Genomic DNA, 21,084 nt, shown 5'->3' with positions numbered 1-21,084 from the left:
TTTGATTGTCTTCGACTCCAGGGCAGATTTTTCAGTATTGATTCTATGCTGATCGTGTACACCATTAGACCTTCGTGGTTTCGACCATACAAAGATGAGCTTAGAAGCTGAAATTCATGAAACAGATCATATAAAGGCATGTGGAGGCTTTAATAAAATTATGTTGCAAGGGGAAAAATAGCCTGTAGACAAATTTGAATGTTGAAACAAATGATTCGTGGAATTATGAAGATTCCGACAGCATTCTTTGGGTTGGAGCCAAAGTGGTAATCAGAGGCAAAGTAATTCAATGCTTTGGAAAACCGAGCCAACCAAATAGAATGTAGAAATAAGTCATTTAGGAAAAAAAAAATGGCAATATTAGGGAAGACGTATCATCATAATTAGACAATCATAGCTAGAGTTGTATCAAATTTGAACTAGTAGGAATGAATGAAAGGTCTTGTGAAATGGGGAGAAAGTGTTACATATACAGTTACTATCTCTGTGTAATTTATTCAAGTTAAAGGGTAAAAGTAAGTTCCAAAGAGACATCGTATTCCAACTAGGAGATAGAAACCACTTCAGAGAATTTTACAGTTCTCTCTTCTTAGTGCCTATGACAGCTTAAAGATCTTCTTTCCTAGAGCAAGCAGTTCATTGGCAGAAACTGGAAAAATGCACAGTTACACACACGCGTACATAATTTCTTCCCTACACGCGTGTATCAAAGGTTACCGCTGTGGCAGAACTGGGGAGCGGGATGAGATCGAAGCATCACTTTATCTGAATAGATTTTGTGAATCTATGTAGCGACTGACCCTGTGAGTAGCTGAGGCCCTCATATGAGCTGTCTTTTCTAGTGAAAACTTTCGACTCTTTGGCGGATCAGCTGCTAATGACCTTGGCCCCCAGGTCAGCAGGCATGCCCAGGGTCACGTGGTAAAGTTCACTGCGGATTCTGCTGCATGTGCTCCCTGTGGTCACTTCCTTCAGCAGCTGAGCACCTGCCAGCACGTTGGCATCTGGCTTCTGGTCTGTATGGCGTAGATCCCTGCAGAACCATCAGGCTGTGCCGATACACGGGGGCTCTCTGGGGTCCTGGTAAACTTTTTGCATGCACGTATGATTTCAGCCAGTGTGCCGTAAAAACTTTCAGACGGATAGGAAGCTGTATATAAAATTCAAAGTCTGTCAATGAAAACTGAAGCACGTGCGCCCCCCCGCACCAGTGACAAATCTGTCATAGAAGACAAATTCGTGGCCACGTACTATCCCACCTCACCCCCAGTGAAGACCACAGAAGACAGAACTGAGGAAGAATATCAGTGTGTTCTGAACGGCTTAACCCAGAGGCTGTGTTTCCCCTAATAATGTGTGTGTGTGGGGGGGGGGGGGGGGGGGGGGAAGTAAAGTTAAATGGTTTCTGTTCAGGCAGATGTGGCAGGTTTTACAAAATATCTTAGATATGAATGGCAGGCAATATCATGGGCGCCCAAAGATGTCTGCATCCCAATCCCTGGGACCTGTGAATGTGTTAGGTTACAGACTCAATTAAGGTTACTAATTAATTGACGTTAAAATGAGATTGTCATGGATTATCTGGGTGGGCCCAGTGTGATCACAAAGGGCCCTTAAAAGTGGAAGGCAGGCGGGGGTGCCTGGGTGGTTCAGTCGGTTAAGTGTCCGACTTGTGATTTCGGCTCAGGTCATGATCTCACCGTTCGTGAGTTCGAGCCCTGTTGGTCTCCATGCTGACAGCACAGAGCCTGCTTGGGATTCTCTCTCCCTCTCTGCCCCCCCCCCCCAAAGAAAGAAACTGTGGCTGGCTCTCAGAATGGAAGGGGGGCATACCACATGCCATGGGTTGTAAGCAGCCTCAGGAAGCCGGAAAAGGGGGAAAAAAACCCTAAAACACCTCTCCCTTAGAATCTGCAGAAATAAATACAATGCAGCCAACAGCTTGATTTCAGCTCAGGGAGACCCATTTTGGCATTCTGACCTCCCACGTTAGAAAATAATAAACCTGTGTTGTTTTAGCCACTGAGTTTGTGGCATTTTGTGACAGCAGCCATAGGAAATTACTACCGTAGAAAGCTATATTCTGAGTGAAATCAGTCATGACTTAGGGGTTCTAGGCTCTTCCTTCAGTATATTATTTATTCTTACTTCCTCCTCTCCTCAACATATGTACGTCATTTCTCCGTTGATGACTCCACCCTGGAAATCGTCCTCACCGGGACCTAGTCTCCATTGGCTTTCACCAGTGGAGAACGTGACGTTGTCAGACTATCTCCTCACACCTTCACCTACTGGCCAAATTGGGACAAGCTTCCCGTTAGGGAGACTCCCCCCACCCCATCTGAACTACTAACACGTGTCACCTTTGCCCACATCTCTTTCCTTGCAACCTTCCCTGTAATATTTTCTCATGTCCCAGACATATTCCCTTTTCCCCCACTAATTCCCACAATTAAACACCAACCTTGGTCCATCTCTGTCTCTCCATGCAAGCCTCCAGAGAAAAAAGAGGAAAATTAGTCCTTTGACGGACTTCCATCCTTAAAAGTCGACCTCAGTTTCTTTCCTTGGGACCTGTTGATGCCCATGTGCCTGAGCCGTGCTATCTCTTTCTGGTTCCATATCCTTCCTGTGACCAACATCTTCACACCTTCCTTAAAGATAAAACCTTCCATTCCCTTCACTGTTTGTAAACTGGGGACCTTAAGAGGTTTACGGGCTTTTCTTCCAGCCAGGGCTCAGCCCATCGTCCATTTTGGTAACTAGCGTTTTACTGGAACACAGTCGCACCCTTTCACGTACCTATTGTCTGTGGCTGTGTTTGCCCTAGAGTGGCAGAGTTGAGTAGTTGCGACAGAGCCATAAAGCCTGAGGTACTTCCTGTCTGACCTTCCACTGTCTGACCTTCCAACCGTTGTTCTAGATCCTATATTTTCATAATCCGATGCCACCAGAAAATCAGTTAGGCTCTTTTGAGCGTAGTAGCTTAGTTAACAGGGTGGTTTTAGACGTGGACGGCTGATATCTCAATGAGCGAATAGAACATGTTTGTGTGTGATTGTGTCTGTCTACCTGTAAGTCTGGACATACCGACGGATTTTCTAGGAAGACGAGGTTTCTAGAGGGGATGCTTACCTGCCTGCCCAAGAGGATGTGGTTATGATGACTCCCTAATCCTCTCTCTCCAGGATGGGGGGGAAACTCTTCCAGCAGGGAACGTGTTCCCACGGGTGAAGTCCTCATCTCAAAGCTTTCCTTCTGTCCCTGACTCCTGTCCCCAGTCTCTGCTTTGTGGCCCCGCCTGGGCTCCTGCCTGTTGGCCGTCTGCACCCCGACCTCCACCGCCTTGCTTCAGTTTCCAAGTGTTAGCACACACGCCTTACCCCCCTCCCTCTGGAAAGTCGCCAGCTGCTGGATCTAACGGGTAGTGGGCTCTTCCGGGCCCGTGTGGGCTGCGTCTCCCGAGCTGTGCCCGGTTCCGGTCATGGTGCCCGTGCCCCAGGACAGGCGGCAGACCCGCTGGTCCCATGATGAACCACTCTTCAGCCGATGGGCCGCAAGTCAGGGTCGCACCCGGGCCCTCCCTCAAGGGTCCTGCCTGTGTGTCGCCCACTTATGCTTCCCAGCCATTACCAGCCTCATGAAGTTGTGGTCTCGCCCTCCCACCACAGTGGTCAGTCGGCTCTTGTCCAGGAGGGCGTGCGTCATTAGGACCCTTGTCAGGACCCGGAGGAGGTGGTTTCTGGGATAGGAGGCTTTTCTTCCTGAAACACCAGATATCCGTCCTGTGTGTTCTATTCGGTTTCTCCTTCCCTATTTGTCACTCTGCTGGCAGGATTTTTTTCCTGTGTACATCAAAGGCCAGATGCTTTCTAACCCCCGAGCTCATTTTAAACCCCTTAATTTATTTTCCTTCCTCCATGTATGGATCGTGCACACTCTCTTTTTTTTTCTCTCTCTCTCCCCCTTTTTCTCCCCCTCCTCCCCCTTTACCCTCTCCCGCTATGTCTCAGATTCCTAAAGTGAGGGTCAGAATACGTGGTCTCCTACCCCCCACCACCACGTTTCCTACAAACATTCTACAAATCAGTTCCTTGGTTTTAATAGCGGTAAGATTCAACCTAAGCTCTCTACCGTGCCAAATTCGTCGGTTTTCTCTGAGGCTGCACTGAAGAAGCAAATTCATTCGTTTGGTATGTAGTCCACCTTTGATATCTATCAGGTGCCGGGGTAGATCCTGGGACCCATTTACGCAGAGGACAAACAACAAGGCCCCTGCCCTCACGGCCCCGGCACTCGGGTTGGGAAGTCAGATGTTAGAAGAGGAAGAAATGTAAGTGTTGGGTGTTGTAGATGCTTGGGAGGAAGCGATTCAACCCGACAGGGAAGGAGACGCTCAGATAGACCCGTCAGGAAAAGCCTCTCTGAGGAAACCATCTTGAGGCAGTGATGTGGAGGTCATGACGTTTGAAAGAAAGCCTATCATACACGGAGCCGTGAAAGTACTTTATAAGCTCTGAGATGTCACCTTGCCAGGCAGTGGCCCCTCCAGTGGCCTGTGCAGCAAGGGAACTTGGCAAGCTCCGTCATTTTCCCAATTGCTGGAGCTAAACCTTGACGGTAACCTCCGTTCTTTTCTGGCGAACCTCCATTTTGTTCATCCAGATCCTTCCGTGTCTGCCTTCTCTTTTGTTTCTGGTTTGTGCCGGTCTGGTCTCGGCGCCTGTCATCTGTCCCCCATCTGTGACGCTGTCTTCCTTATGCCGACTCCCAGTCTTCTCTGCCATCATCGTTCATGTTCTGCCGTCCAGCCGCCCTGACCCTGCGGCCCACCCCCAACCCCCCACCGCTGACTTCCCTTTCTGAGATGCCCATGCTTCTAAAACCATCTCAGCTGTCCTAGGCTGCTTCCTTTCGTTGACTAAACCACCTGCCCTTCCTGATATAAACAACTTCTGACCCTCACCTCCAGAAAGAGGGGATAGACTGGAACTGGCTGGCACAGTGCTTAGCACGTAGGAAGCTTCCAGTAAATGTTCGTTGACTAACGCGTGAATGCACCGATTCCGGAAATCGCGGCCTGTCTCGTGGTTTTTTCCTTAATCGCATGTGAAGTCTTCCCTCACATGGGAAATGCATGTTAAAAAGGTTCCCCTTCTTCTGTATCGGGTACCAAAATCCCACCTCTCCTCACAAGATTTTTACTTTGAACCCACTCTCTCCGTTTGCCGTCACGTGCGACTTTGTTACTGATCCCAGAGACACGAGAGGCGCCAACGGTGTCCCTGAGATTACTTGTACCGTGTTCAGCACCCCGCAGGGGCACAAGCCCAGAGTATTTAGTTGGCACGTGTTTATTTACGAAGGACCACAGCAGTCGTGGAAATACTGGTTGCCATGGTGATTTTTAGCATCCTGAATAACCGAATGCATTCACTCGGGTTAAGCAGAAACTTTCAGAGGGAAACCTTTACATGAAGGAAGTTGCCGTGCTTCCAGCTAAACAGCAACTTAAAAGCAGTTTCCTTGGAAGAAAATTTCCAGATGCGGCCAGAGTTTGGTGTCAGCCACTTTGTGTGAGACTATTAATTACTAATGGCAATAATAATTTAGCGTCAGGCAGCCTTTTGAGATTTTTTTGAAAACAAATGGAATATTCACATTTCATTCGTTTGTTTACTTATTTATTTTTAAATATAGTTTATTGTCAAGTTAGCTAACATACAGAGCACGCTGTGCGCTCTGCGCTTCGGGAGTAAATTCCCATGATTCATCGCGTACATAAAACACCCAGGGCTCACCCTACCAAGTGCCCTCCTCAGTGCCCATCACTCATTTTCCCCTCTTCTCCTGCCCTCAGTTTATCCTCTGTATTTAAGAGTTTCTTGGGGCGCTTGGGTGGTTCAGTCGGTTGGGTGTCCGACTTCAGCCCGGGTCACGATCTCGTGGTTCGTGGGTTCGAGCCCCACATCAGGCTCTGGACTGACAGCTCGGAGCCTGCAGCCTGCTTCACATTCTGTGTCTCCCTCTCTCTCTCTCTGTCCCTCCCCCACTTGTGCTCTGTCTCTCTCTCAAAAACAAACATTAAAAAAAATTTTAAGAGTTTCTTATGGTTTGCCTCCTTCTCTGTTTGAAACTATTTTCCCCCCTTCCGTTCCCCCATGGTCTTCTGTTAAGTTTCTCAAGTTCCACATATGAGTGGAAACATATGATGTCTGTCTTTTTCTGCCTGATTTATTTCACCTAGCATAATACCCTCCAGTTCCATCCACGTTGCTACAAATGGCCAGATTTCATTCTTTCTCGTTGCCAGGTAGTATTCCATTGTGTATAGAAACCACATCTTCTTTATCCATTTATCAGTTGATGGACATTTGGGCTCTTTCCACAATTTGGCTATTGTTGCATGTGCCCCGAGGAATATTCACATTTTAGAGGTTATAGAGGTATGTTTAAGACTCATCCCTGCAACATATTTCCAGAATTGGATCTTAAGTGTCATTAAGCATTCATTTAAAAGCTGTATAAACCTTACTGTGTTGCATCAGTTAGAAATAACTTATAAAGGATCCTTCAGCTTTGGGCATTCTGTTTTTAGTTCTAAAATATTTAAATAACACCAAAAGTAGATGAAGAGGCCCATTGATTTTGTTTTTGTTGCTTTGATTCTTTAATTCAAGACATTTTGCATAATCTAAACTGTGATTTTTATTTAGACTACCACGTGATCAGGAACAACTCCCAAACCACAGTTCGGTGTTGATCATTCTATATCTGTTGCCCAACGGGATGTAACCATAAAGTAATGGGACGCTTTTCCCAAAGACAAATTCTCAGAGTTATGGATCTAGGAGGCCCTTGTCCCCTTCAAAGCAGTCACCTAGGAAGGTTACACGTTTGTGCCAATAATGCTGCCATAGCTCCACATGCTGTGGAATTCCTCTTTTTAAACTGTCTCTGAACTGCTAAGGAATAACAGTAACACGACATATTATTTTGAATATCCTGAATTGTGACAGAGGTGAATTTGCTTTTTAGTGAGTAGTCAGAAATCATCCCAGGACCTCTGGCAATCACTACAATTTGGAGCGTTATCTGCAGTCACAATTGGATGTAAAAATCACAAGATGGGCTCTCTTGAACAATGCATAAACTAACTCTTGAACTCGATCGTGAAAGGAATTCCAGAGCCTTGGACCTCGGAATAAGTGTAAACGCTCCCACGATAGCTACTATGAAGAATAATACGTGTGTAGGTTAAGGGGGAAAAATGTGTGTGTATGTTTGCAAAATAAGGTCAGTTTTATTACTTTAGTTAAGCTTTCGAACCAAGACAGAAAATAAAATCTAAGCCGAAGGCTATTAATGGTGCCATATTGTTTTAAGGTCTTTCTTGTTGCATTGGTAACAGACACATCCTTTCTTTCTAAAGATGGGACCCTGCTATCAAACATCAAGTTGCAAGAGAAGTCTCTGAGATTTTTTTTAAAAATGAACACTTTGCACTTTGGGGTTCCCACTATGCTTTTTATTTCTGTTAATGAAAGCTTTAAAGAAAGAGTTCAGCCAAGAAGCTGGACCAAGTTTCTGTCATGTCGCCTCCCCGGGGAACTTTTGGACTGCCCATGGGGGTGGAGCTGATCTGCCCTCCGTCACCAAATTTCCAAATTTATCCCACCACATCCGTCATCTGCAGGCCAGCCAGGCCCCTATTTCTTCACTGCTCAGTTGAAATAATAATGAAAAGTAAAACGAAGCACAGAAGGCAGAGAGAAATTGTCATCCTTTGCAAAGAGGCCAAGGCAGACAGCTAAGTTGTGACACAGTTGAGAACTGTTCAAATTCGACAAGTTTGATTGGAAAATTAGGTGACCCGTGTAGTTAGAGATCAAAATGGTCACTGGTTTACAGTTTTAAAAAGTCCTACCGTGGCATTTTTGCCTCAGAGTGATAGAGGGTTATTTTATTCTACCTGTTAATAACTGTTGCCCACATGACTATTGTTTTGCAGTTTGGTGATTTAAATGCTGTATCTCCTGGAAATCTGGATAAAGGTAAGAAGTGAAAATAATGTCAAGGACTTTTTTTGACTGGGAAATTCTCAGAGAAAACTGTGGTGTGTGTGGAAACGACACACAACCCTAGATGAATATGACGGCCGTGTCTTTTGGAATCTGCGGTCTTTCTCCATTTCTATACCTTCTTTATGTCGGGGCTATTAAGTGCCGGAATTGAATGTAAATGCAGTCACAAACTCGTCTTGACTTTGGCCTGCCGTTCAGCACAGGTAGCGAGAAAGTATTTCTGACCGTTGCCAGAGTCCTGGAGAAAAGTGATAAAATTTTATTCCAGGCCCACTCAGCAGGAGAAAAGATTTCTCAGCCCGCCCCTTCTCACCAGTTCATTCTTTTCACTGGAAAAAACAAGTCAGAGACAGCAGGGATGTTTACGGTAAAAAGCGAGATCAGTAGTGGGGCAGAGGAGAGGGTTCAGATGCGTAGTCTTTAGATTTTAAAACCACCTTTGCTACTCAACAGAGACAACATTGCAACTCAGCCATGTATTCCTGAAGAAACTTGGGACCTTCCAGACCGCACAGAAAAAAGGAATAGGGCTCAGGGAAAATGAGGTCGGGATAGATAGAGCCCATGCAAGCAAAAGCCATCCTAATAAAAATACCAGCGCAGGGGCGCCTGGGGGGCTCAGTTGGTTAAGCGGCTGACTCTCGATCTCGGCTCAGGTCGTGATCTCACGGTTGGTGGGTTCGAGCCCCGCATCCGGCTCTGTGCTGATGGCGCAGAGCCTGCTTGGGATTCTGCCTCTCCTTCTCTCTACCCCTCCCCTGCTTGTGCACACGCTTGCCCTCTCTCAAAAATATACTAGCTCAGTTAAAAAAAAAAACAAAAAACTAAAATGTTTACTAAATAAGCACAGCAGAAAATACAGTCCTTTCTTCAATAAAACAAAAACAAAAAAAGTGAAGGTATCCTGAGGTTTCCAGGAACTGAGTTCTGGAGTCAAGGACAAAATGCACAGGCAGGGGGATACTGAACAATAGCCCTTCCAGGACGGACCCAGAGCTGGTGGGGAAACTGAGGCAAGAGGCGGGGCTCGGGGAATCCGTACGCGAAGGACAGCACTCTTCTCTGGAGCGTTCTGCACCAGGGTCTTTGTGGGTCTGGGCCTCCTCCGCCCAGGCGGGAGTTGAAACCCGTGTCCGACCTGAGGCCACCCTGAGGATGCCCCGAGCCAGGTCTTGTGACCCACGCGCGAGCGTTTTTGTCGCCGGTGCAGAAGCGTGGACGGTGTTCCTCCTTGGCCACTAAATGGCCGCCAGCCTTCTCTGTCAAGCGCTGAACTGAGACGAAGTCCTCACTGAACTTCAGTAGTCCCTAACGTTAGTTTCTGTGCACCAAACTCCTGTAACCTTGAGGGTGTTTCTAGGACATGTCTTTGAGTCTGTACAAGAGTAGAGAATGGCTACGGAATTGCCTCCATTTGCCCTCACAATTGGAGAAAGGGCTTGCTTTTCGTGGACCGCCTTGTAGCGTTTCCCTGGGAACCCCGTCGCCCACAAGTGGGCCTAGAGAGAAATGGCCTCGGAGACTTAGGGGAGTTCAGGCCATTATCCCATCGTCGGTTCCATGCACCACGTGGCCGATGAAAGGGCCTTCTCCACTCTCTTTTCTCCCCTACCAGCTCAAAATGACTTCTTTCCTTTCACTGCTGCCTCTTTTATTATCTCGATACTATTTCTCAGGCAGAGAAAAGTTGGTGGAGAGAGAGCCGGGAAGCAGTGTGACTTATCCTCACCTTGGGGTGGCCCCGGTGGTCCCATCCACCCCCGGACCCCGTGCTTCTTGGAATCTGGCCACACTGGCATGGGTCGGGGCCTGGGTTTCGAATGTGAAATCTCCAAGCGTTTTTGTGGCCTTTTTCCACAAAATTTTTTTTCCCTGATAATAAAAGTAATTCTAGCTCTATATAAAAATTTCAAATAATACGAAGATGTAGGAACTATAAAAAGTGAATCTTCGTGGTCACAACCCTGAAAGACCAGTAAGAACTGAGCGTGAGTATCCTTCGAGATATTTTGTTTGTTTGTTTATATATAAGTAAATACAAAACCAAAACGCAAATGTGTCTACAAATGTGTTTCAATGATACCCTCTTCAGCAAGCAACTGCCTACCAAATGCATCCCTTTCCCTGCAGCCCACTAGCCCTTTGAAGGTGCTTGTTCTGACAAATTCTGTTATTACCGAATCCATTTCCCAGAGGCACAAAGAGAGCGGGATAAAGTAGACGAACCAAGACAACCCGGGTCTCATCTAAGAGCACTTCTGTGTTCACCTCTTAACGATGCGTTACGTCCTGTCTAGTCAGTAAATCTCATCTCAGTCTTTATATATATATATAGGTATATATATATTCATTTTAATTTTTTTGAGAGAGAGAAAGAGAGAGCGCATGTGCACGAGCCAGGGAAGGGCAGAGGGAGAGAGAGAGAGAGAATAGAGAATCCCAAGCGGGCTCCGTGCCCGACAAGGGGCTCAATCTCACGACTGTGATCATGACCATGGCCAAAATCAAGAGTTGGACATTCAACCGACTGAGCCACCCGGGCGCCCCAGTCATTATATTCTTTTGCAAATCAGCAGAGGTCTCACCTACATTCACATGCATCCAGATGAAATTTACCCCTAGTGTAGATTTCAGAGGAGGCTGAGAGTGTTGTGCCTTCCGACCTTTCTTCAGTTAAGCATTTCTCAGCTGGATAGATTCCCCCAAAGCCAGCACAGTGTACCGAAGTGACTACTTTAGGGTCGCTCAGATGAGGCCAACTACTTAGCACAAAGACTTCAGGAAATCCTGGAGGTCTTCCTGAAAGAACTCTTAAAGGTACCAACCACAAACCAGCCAAAAGTAAGTTACTTCTGCTGTGTGTGAAAGAACAGTGGATGCCCTAAGAGAGTGTGGATACAAATGAAATCCGCTGGCCGCAAACCCACGGGCCCCGTCCCCTGAGAATCGCCCACCAGTTGCTCTCTTCACGTGCCGCGGAGGAATTTCCAAAGCCCGTGTTGATTGCTGTTTCCGGGTTTGTCTTCCGGTAACGGTCTTGGTGTTGTTTGTGCAGATGAAGGCAGCGAAGTGGAAAGTGAAATGGACGAAGAACTGGACGACTCTTCGGAGCCCCAAGCCAAAAGGGAGAAAACCGAGCTGAACCAGGCGTTTCAAGTGGGTTGTATGCAGCCCGTTCTCGAGAGCGGCGTGCAGCCCAGTCTCCTGAATCCAATTCACAGCGAGCACATCGTCACAAGTAGTCAGACTATCAGACAGTGCAGCGCCACAGGAAACACCTACACTGCGGTCTAAAGAATATTAAAGCGTATTTTTCCAGCTAACGTTACCCCTGTTGATATATTGGGCTTAAGGTGAAATTTTAATAAGCCTGAAGGTCGACTGTTGTCAAATTCTATCTGTGCTGAACATTACCTTTTTGGAGTTGTGAAATGGAATGGATGTATGTATTTTGCCAGGTGTTTTTTTTTTTGTTGTTGTTGTTGTTGTTTTTAACGTAAAAAAAAATCATTTGCCTCTTAATAATAAGTTGTTCTTTTTTTTTCCTTTAGTTTCAGGTGTCAAGAAGGATTTTTACCACACTTAATGCCAATGTGTTCGTTTTCTTATAATTAAAAAGTGATTTACATTTTTTTGTAGCTTAAAATATTTGATTGTTGATTGTTAGTCTTGGTGTATGATTTCACGTGTGAGTTTTTAATTAGATGCACTTCTGTGAAATATCAAAAGAAATGAATTCCTTTGATTTACACTGGAGGCATGCCCATTTGGCAGCAGATGCATTGAATTTGCTTTTGAAAGGTGCTTTTCATTGGACGGAACCACAAGACACGATTTCGGTAACTCTTTGGTACGGAGAGAGAATACAGAGCATTTTTATCATGGCGCTAGAGGGTTGGGAAGGTCATCTGTTTTTCTCCGGAGAAAAAACCTGGAGCTAGTGCATTTATCTGTTCAGAGTAAATGACAGACCTGCAAGAGATTATGCTAATATGTACATAATTTGTGTACATAATTATTAAACCCTATTAACGCAAGCTTCCGTTAAACATTGCATTTTAACCGTTATTTGCATACCGATTCCTCTGTTTAAAGACTACTGATTCTGTATTTGGGACCACTGCACAGACGCATTCTGCTGTTGAGCGGGGCTGTTATAGTTAGATACTGAAGCTGAAAAAAAAAATGACTTGACTTTTTTTGTGTTTCGTTTTGTTTCGTTTTGTTTTTAAGTGTACATGCTACTTATGCTGAACTGGACATACAGGAAACCATTCCATTTGGATGACTTTCTTTTATTCCAGGTCTTTTTCCTAATAGTAGTTCCCTCTGCTGCTATTATAAAAGAAAATTTATAGAACGCAAGGAATGTAGCAACCTGCATATCGTTATTTCCTTCAAATCTATTTCCTGGTTTCTAAAGGGTGTGGATTTTAAATTGTAAACACAACCTGAGGGCAGTATAGCTGGCTCACCACACTGTTGCTTTATCCCCATTTCTGTAGGATTTGGATAGGTGGCTGGATGGACCAGTGCCATTGAAGAATGTACATCAGGGATCATCGTACCTCGGCTATTACATGGTGCCTTAAAACAGAACTGAAGTTAAGGTTTTAGTAAGGCTTATTTTGTTCATGTGAATTCCTCCGCAATCCATTTGACAAGGTGTGCCTGTCCCTTTCCGATTCCCGAAGTGAGGACAGGTTACGCGCTCTTCAAAGGAAATGTAGGGCGAACAAAGCAAAGCGAAAAGACGAAAACTCAATTCCCCTCTTGGAGTGACCGCGGACGTACTTTTTGTTCGTAGAGCTGACTATGACTCGATTACCCATCAGATTGCTTAAGGGCGTGGAACAGCGGACTGGTTTTTAATTACCAACTTGTCACGTACCATCACATGTGTTTCAGACCGTTTGTATCTAGTTCTCATGTAAGAAAGTTGACGAAATAAGCAGGGACTTATCGAAGTGCATCTTGTCAGTCTAAATGTTTGTGTCTGCCTCTTGGTGTCTGTGTGTCCACGGCATACACACGTGCCCGAGGGCGGGAGTCAGCTGCAAAGTCAGGTGAGGTCCTAGACGGGACCCACCCCCCATCCATCCTTATGTTAATTTACGTGAAAGCCAAGGTTCTTTTAAACACTCGAGTTATTAACAACCGCCACACACACAAAAAACAAAAACAGGCACAGCCATTCATTTTAATCGTTTTTAGAAAGCTGATCAGCAAAAATAATACATAAACACATAAAGTCCCCTCCCCCCCCCCAAAAAAAAGGGAAAGCACACATGATTTACAGATTGTTAATGAGGCCTGTCTCAAACTCAAGATGTTTGTCTTTCCGGTTTTCCTGGGGTGGGCTCGAGGGCTTGGAAAGAGGGGGATGAGCCAGTCTGTAAAGTGAAAAATACCGAATGGCGTATCGGGTACCACGCGGTGTGTTTTCCCTCCGGTGGCCCGATTGCCTCACACTATTCACGTAACAAAGATCAACAGAGTTTCTGAAGTCAGATGTAATTTTGTATGACTCAACTCACGCATCTCTTTGGAAAGTCTTCACGAGCATTCGACCATCACCTCACCCAAGTATCCCTTGAGTGGCCCTCCCCCTCATTCTTCTCCCCAAAAGAGATGATGGGTTGGTACCATCACACGCACAAAAAAGGCAAACACACAGAACACCTTCACCACGAAAACCCCGCGCGTCTAGCTCCTCGTGCGTTGGGGAACGTTTACAGGTGGAATTAGTTCGAACCACAAGACGAAAAAGAACCCCCCTCATTTCAGCTCTCCTTTCTGAGACGCTTCTTCACTTTCCTCTCCCCCGCCCACCAGCCCCAGAACTGTGTTCTATCTGTATCGGACCAAACGTTTTTGCTGCTTTCGTCTTGTTTCTTGGGCGATTTTAAATGTATCTATTATCACTGTTTAACGTTGGGTATGTTTGTATCATTAGAGGGATCTGATCATAATGGGCAAAGTTCGATGGATGAAAGGTAGGGATTGGGGAGCCTCCAGGATTCAACATTTCTTCTAGGTGTTCGTGGTTTGCATGAACCATTCTCACTTTTCAGCCTGACTCGCTAAACACGTTCTGGGCTCCTTTGTGAACACGGGAGCATTCATCTGTGACAAGGGCAGATAGTTTTGACCAACAGACAAAAGCGCGTCTTCATTCTTTGCTACTTCTGGCGATCTGTCGTCCACAGTAAGATAGGACACACCCCTAGTCAGACACAGACATCTCAGCCAATCTTGACTTGGCCTTGTGAGGTATATTAGAAAACTCAGACCTCACCCTTTGTACGTCTGAGGAGAGTCGAACGATCCCAAGTATTGCTTTGATTTGACATTTCATTTTCTTTTCTCTCATTCATTGAAACTGTGACTTTTCTACGTAACCGTGACACTAAGACTCTCAGAGTAGATGTATTGACAAGTGACAAGTCTACACTTTAAGGACTTCTTGACATTTCTTGACGTTGTAATCAAACCACTAGTCACGGAAACTCTCTACACAGACCAAGTGCTACACTTTCAGCGACGAAAACGTAAGGAAGGCATGTTGGCTGTTTTTAAGTTTTAGAAAAGATACTTCCGTATAAGAGGATTGCGTCTCGTGGGTATGGTTTGACCTTCACATACATAACTTTGAGAACCATACCTGGAAGATTTGCGTTTCATGAAGCCAGTGAACAATGGGGTGAAATGGGGGGACCATCTCCTCGGAACACAGGGCCCAACTTTAAAATTTTTCTTTGGATATCAAATGGCTGGTCACTTTTTCAGGATTCTCATCCAGACCATGTTTGGACTGACTACTTTAAGTCTTACTGCCTTTTCAGAAATCTGCTTTCCTTTTGTGCTTTTTCTTGTACTGTATAGGACGGTTCACGCACCTCTCTTTAGATGGTGTACTTTAAAAAAACAAAAGCAAATTTGAGAAAATGGTTTTAACACTGCATACCTAAAATTAGTCGCGTGCCACGTTGACTGCCTTCGATTTGTAGTGGGTGAGCAAAAATGAACACGTTTCTCGTGGAATAACGCTGTCAGAGTCATCCGGGAATGACTACGGTTTCATTACTGTAATCATGAACCTTTTTACATGAATGCACTCTCTCGGAGTGCTAAACGTGATGCATTTTCAAATTGGAAAAAATTCTTCAGACGATATATTTGAGATGTCTAAAACGATGCTGTGCTTGAGACATTAGTGTAAAAGGGGGAGAAATGAGTGTCACGGTGATGTTGGCCCTCCCTGGGTGGACACAAGTAGAAAGTAAACAACTTTGGCAAATCGCCCTCCTGTACGATTTGAGGCAGTAGTTATATACAGCAAATTGACCTTCGTTGTAACCTTCTCTCCCCCAAATTCTTGGTGAGAAAACCACTCGCAAAAAAATCGAAATCCGAACTGACGATCTCTATGAATCACAGCAGAGCATGGGGGAGAGGGGTTGACATGCAGTGCTATGAAAATTGGGCTTGTCACTCGATCAGATCAACCTCCATGTATATGGTTAGAACAAATCAATGAATGGAATCCTAGTATTTCTGCAAGTTTGGTGATTTAAAAAAAAAAACTGGAATAGAAGCATTAATTCAGTGCTTAGTTCTAGTATTAGAAAACCCCTTTGATGTAATGCCTTGTATTAACCCTTTGAGCATTGTAAGATATACAATGGGGGACAAAAGCCTTTCAGATCATTTATTTAGAGTTAGACCGGTAAAATATACTCTATATCCAAATGTCTAATTATGCTGTTTTTTTAAAGGGGGGGAGGGGGAGGAAAAGAAAGTGTTTCCATGCTGAACACTTGCATTTTATATACAACTCTTAATTTTCTTCTTCAAGAGGGCTTGATATATTTATTCCCAAATATTCACTGCCATCTAAGTAAGTGTACTGTTTACAGAAAAAAAAAAAAATCAACTTTTCTAGCATCACATCATGACTCTAGAAAAGGAGAACAGATACATGGGCCTGTAGACCTGTGTCCTAACTGATCTCTGCACATCGAAAAGTACCTAGATTGCCTTTAAAAGGTATGATAAAGAAAGGGTTACATTTCTTTTCTTTTTTGTTTTTTTCTTTCCCAAAACAAAACGAAAAGATCGCGTTAATTTAGCTTTAGGAAGTACAATTGTTAAGCGAAGCCTTAGGAAGAAATGAGTTCGAGTGGGTGAAGCAAAGCTGAACTCTTCGGGGGCAGGTAAGCTATTTGGAGTTAGAGCTCTCATAAAACAGCATTTGGGACTTTCACACAGGGCCTATCTTCATCTGTGCTCCAAAACCTTTAACACTTTGTCAAAAACAGTAGACCTAGATAGAATGGAGAGCAAAGCACTTGATTTTCAGCTCCTCTGTCGGGAGGGGCCGTGGCGACTGCTTCCGAGATCTGTAAATGCCAGTCTGCCTCTAGAGTTGCCGACTTCGTTCACGGGCCACTCTGCGTGCACTCGGTCCCCCCTTGTCCCCTGCGCGACGGAGCCTGAGAGCAGTGTCGTCTGCAGATGTGCGCGGCTGCCCCGGCCGGGCGCACGGCAGAGTGTGACCTATTCCGATGTCTGGTGAAGGGACATCCGTAGCTTAGTGCAAGTCTGCCGTGAACATTGCTTTTTTTAGACGGCGTAGGAAGTCAAACCATGCAAATTACTCATGTGTTAACATGCAATACTCAAAGGGTTTTAATTTAACTCTCTTCTTTTGGATTCTTCATGATGATTTACTGTAAATGCTTCTCAGTTTGCATGCTCTGATCATTGCTGCTAGTGATTTTATGTGACAGTAGACCTGAGTTTAGTTTACCAATTTTACTTAAATAGTAAAAGCCACTTACAAAGTGACTGCCTAGGATTTCTTTTTTTCCTTTGTTTGGAGTAATCGGTAATCCGTCTTATTTTCAGAACTGTGTTTTGTCTCTTACTTGGTTCTGGTGTTTGATTCTTTTCACCCCCCCCCCCTTCTTTCCTTTGTTTTTTAAATAAATTACGATGTTGGGATTGGAAGCCCTGAGTAATGAAATCTTTGGTAAGAATTGTTGCGTAGGCTCAATAATGAGAACGACAAATCACTGTCAGAAGAATTTTGATTCCGGGGGAGGAAGGAAAAAAACAAAAACTCCCACTGACTGTTGATAACTGAGTAAATTTTTCCTTCAACGAATTAATAGTTTTGAACGAACGATTGCCTTGTTTTAACCTGCTAAACACAATTTTAAATGACCCAATAAAGGAGGTATTGAATTTTATTCGTTTGAAAAGTATCTTTTGTACCAAAGCAAATTTTTTTCTCTACTCATCTCCATCATCAATTGGGACCCTATGGTGGTGACCAACGCGTTGTGAGTGCCTTGAGAAAACTTGGAAATTTGTGCCTGGGGTGGTAAACTTTTAATTAGGTTAATTGTAGTGCTTACCAATCAGTAATTCTCCTATCACTCAGGGCTTTCGTACCTTCTAGGTAAAACTTCTTTCATTGTGTTTTTTTTTTAAAATACTGTATTTTTTTTAAGTGCCATCATTTAAACTTCACTTAGTAAGTGGCAGATTACATTATTCAGTCCCACAAGCACAGAAACATAGTAACACTAGGAGATATTTGAACATTTATTTTACAATCGACTGAATATATTATGTAAATGAGGTAAGCAACTTTTGTAGAGATTGTATGTGTGAGATAATGTAATGTTCTTTTCCAGTTTTTGGACTACAGTTGAATAAACTTTTTAATTATTTAAAAACATCTTTACCGAATAACATGTGATGGTTTTTTGTATAATGTATTTGATTTTGTAAATACGTATTTCCTGATGTGATTTTTGTGAGAAATGCTAAATCTTTTAGTATATCATGTCCTCTCAAAATTGGCAGGAGCTAAATAATAGTTTGTGGGCGATTTGTATTGTGTACTGTACAATAACTGGGGAACTTTTATAATTATAAAAATATATATTAACTTTTAGTGTGTTGTTTAAACAAATGACTGGAACATACTAAAGATATTAGTAGGATTTTTCTGAATATTTCAGACTTGAACTCAGGCTAGCTTTCTTGTGTTTTTCAAAACAAAATGGTGTCTTGTCTTTTAAAATCAATAAATTTGTTTCCTTGTTACAAATACATTTGAAATGCCTTGATTTCCACCCACCCCCACCCCCACCCCGCCCGCAAATGATTGCCACGAAGCTTGCCTGCCTCATCTAGAAGGTAGCCTCTGTGTCATCGACTAGCTTAGAAACAAAATTAAGTTTGCCGTTTTTGTGTCAAATGAAATTAGCAATATTTACACATGAACAGCGCAAAAAGAGAAAACAGAATTATAAGCCCAGCAGGGTACAAATCTTACCCTCAAAGAAAATTAGTGATTGAGTGCCATTTAATTTCAGAAGCTGTCAACATTTCCATTGTAAGTCCAGATTTTTGGATGTTCATAATGTGTTTGTTTTCTGTCACTTCACATTGATATTTGGCACCCGAGTTCCTTGCTTAGATTGAAATAGCTTATCAAAATGCATCTTAACATGCTTAAGAAGATGCCCTACCCCCATTTTGTTCTCCTTTGGATTACACGGTTACATACAGAAAGATTTATTCTTTCTAGGGTACATTACTGTGAGTTTTGACAGAGGCAGGCATGTAACTGCCACCACAATCAAGTTTAAAACATTTTTTTCTCCCCTTGCAAACATTTTTTTAACCAGAGCATGTGTGTGGATAGGCCCCCCTCCTGGAATACGAAATGCCCAATTTGTTTTGATTTTTTTTTTTTAAAGATAGACGTGCAAGGGGCGCCCGAGGGGCTCAGTCAGTTGAGCATCTGACTCTTGAATTCAGCTCTCAGGTCATGATCCCAGCGTCATAAGATCGAGCTCCGCACGGAGCCTCAGCATGGAGTCTGCTTAAGATTCTCTCCCCCTCTTTCTTTCCCTGCCTTTCTTTCTTTCTCTGTCTCTCTCTCTCTCTCTCTCTCTCTCAAAAAAAAAAAAAAAAAAAAGGAAAAGAGAAAAATGCAAGACACAAAACAGCCTTTGGGAAATCAGCGTGATGTTTTCAAGTCATAGTACAAAGTTACTTCTAAACCAAAAATATTGACATCTTAGCCCACAGAAGCACGAAAATCATTCTGATATGGACATTTAATCCAGTAACACAGAAATGTACCAAATGGCATTACTTAATAAGCACATGAGAGAAAGGCAGACAGAATTGTAGCCCGTGTGAGAGACACTACTATGCTAGGAAGAAAATGGATCTGACCCCTTTGGGCCTTTTTGCGTTGCATAAACGCTTGTGAAATATTGGGAACTTTTGTGCTAAAAGCAGAGTTCCCACTTTCCTGCCTTATTTTTGTACTTGGTTTCTCTCAAAACTCTGAGGTCTTTCAAATATATCCTGTAATTACTGCACGTCCTTTGGTTACGATATTCTTCCCACCAGAGGTCTTTCAATAGTTCTTCCTTCTCTTTTGGAACTTGGACATTTCAAGACTTGAACTCAGCCTGAGAAATATCACTGGTTGTCATTAGCGGATTCAATTCAACCCACCCAATGTTTTCCTTCCATTATGGTCTAAAAGTAATGTGTGTAGAAATTTGCCATTCATCATTTGGCTGAAGCACAGATTATTTTTCATGGAACACCAAAATGAATAACATGGCTGCCATATTGCAGAGGATAATATTTGAAATCAGGGGAAGGGAGGAGGAGGACACTCTTGATTCTGGCCTGCTTCTTTCTGAAGCCACCTCTGGACCAGGAGGAGGACTCTGCTTCCCCTTACAGGGACTGGATGTCCAAGCGCTTAGACTGATGGACCTTACACATAGCTTAGACGTAGCTTCCCAATCCTGATGAGACCTGGTTTTCATTGCTTCCTGCTGGCCCTAAGATTAAAAAGTATCCCATGTGTGCCTGGGCAGATGGGAAGCTGTGTCCAAGTTGTCTGAACGAAAATATATTTGGAATTAAAGTAAATATGAGTTCACTGTTAGTGCAATTAAAAGGAAAAGGTTGTCAACCAGGATTCTTTTAAAGAGAACAGATCTCTTATACTGTGTACAAGAAAAAGGGCTCCCAGAGGTTGAAAGCAAAAAAGAAGGAAAAAAAGAAAATGGAAACTCTATGGAATAATTAGTAATAAATCTGATAGAAGAGGTGAAACACATGTACACTAAAAACTACAAAACATCTCTCAGGGGAACTCCAGACTTGAATAAATGAGAGATACACTGTGTTCAAGAAGCAGAAGACCCAATATTGCTGAGATGTTAATTCTCCCCAGTTTAATGTATAGAGTCAACACAATCTAATCAGAATCCCAGCAAGCTTCTCATAGACCATGACAAGCTGATTTTATAATTCATATGGGAATGCAAAGGATGGAGTATAAGCTAAAACAGCTTTGAAAAAGAAGAACCAAGTTGGAGAACTACCCATACCTGAACGCAAGGCTCTTATACACCGTGCGCATCAAGATAGTGCGATATTGGACTTGAAGTCGATCAATACGCTCTATCACATAGATCAATGGAAAAGAATATTGAGTGTGGAAATGGAGCCACACATTTATGGACCACTGGGTTTTGACAAATGTACATAGGCAATTTGATGGAGAATCTTTCAAAAAGATACCATCGGTTTAAAAAAAAAAGTTTGATCACACCATATACAAAAATGAACTCAAAAGGACCATAAACCTGGGGCGCCTGGGTGGCTCAGTTGGTTGAGCGTCCGACTTTGGCTCAGGTCATGATCTCGCATTCCGAGAGTTCGAGCCCTGCGTCAGGCTCTGTGCTGACAGCTCGGAGCCTGGAGCCTGTTTCAGATTCTGTGTCTCCTTCTCTCTCTGGCCCTCCCCCATTCATGCTCTGTCTCTCTCTGTCCCAAAAATAAATAAACTTAAAAAAAAAAAAAAAAGGACCATAAACGTAAAGATAAAACCTAAAACTATAAACCTTTTAGAAGGTAACATCAGGAAACTCTTTGAGATCTTGGG

General features: G+C 43.7%; 1 protein-coding gene across 12 annotated transcripts in view; it reads left to right on the top strand.

The window, feature by feature from the left end:
- Nucleotides 1-11,533, top strand: part of RFX3 (regulatory factor X3) — a 288,688-nt gene extending 277,155 nt beyond the window's left edge. For all 12 annotated transcript variants that reach the window (XM_047830025.1, XM_047830023.1, XM_047830028.1 and 9 more), the window contains 2 exons: nt 8,012-8,054; nt 11,140-11,533. In XM_047830025.1, coding sequence (XP_047685981.1) covers nt 8,012-8,054; nt 11,140-11,378 — 282 coding nt within the window. In that variant the 3' untranslated portion in view covers nt 11,379-11,533. The remainder of the gene's footprint in view (nt 1-8,011; nt 8,055-11,139) is intronic.
- The last annotated feature ends 9,551 nt before the right edge of the window (nt 11,534-21,084 follow it).

This window comes from Prionailurus viverrinus, chromosome D4, assembly GCF_022837055.1.
Source record: "Prionailurus viverrinus isolate Anna chromosome D4, UM_Priviv_1.0, whole genome shotgun sequence".
Lineage (NCBI taxonomy): Eukaryota > Metazoa > Chordata > Mammalia > Carnivora > Felidae > Prionailurus > Prionailurus viverrinus.
This window is presented reverse-complemented; position numbering and strand designations above follow the sequence as displayed.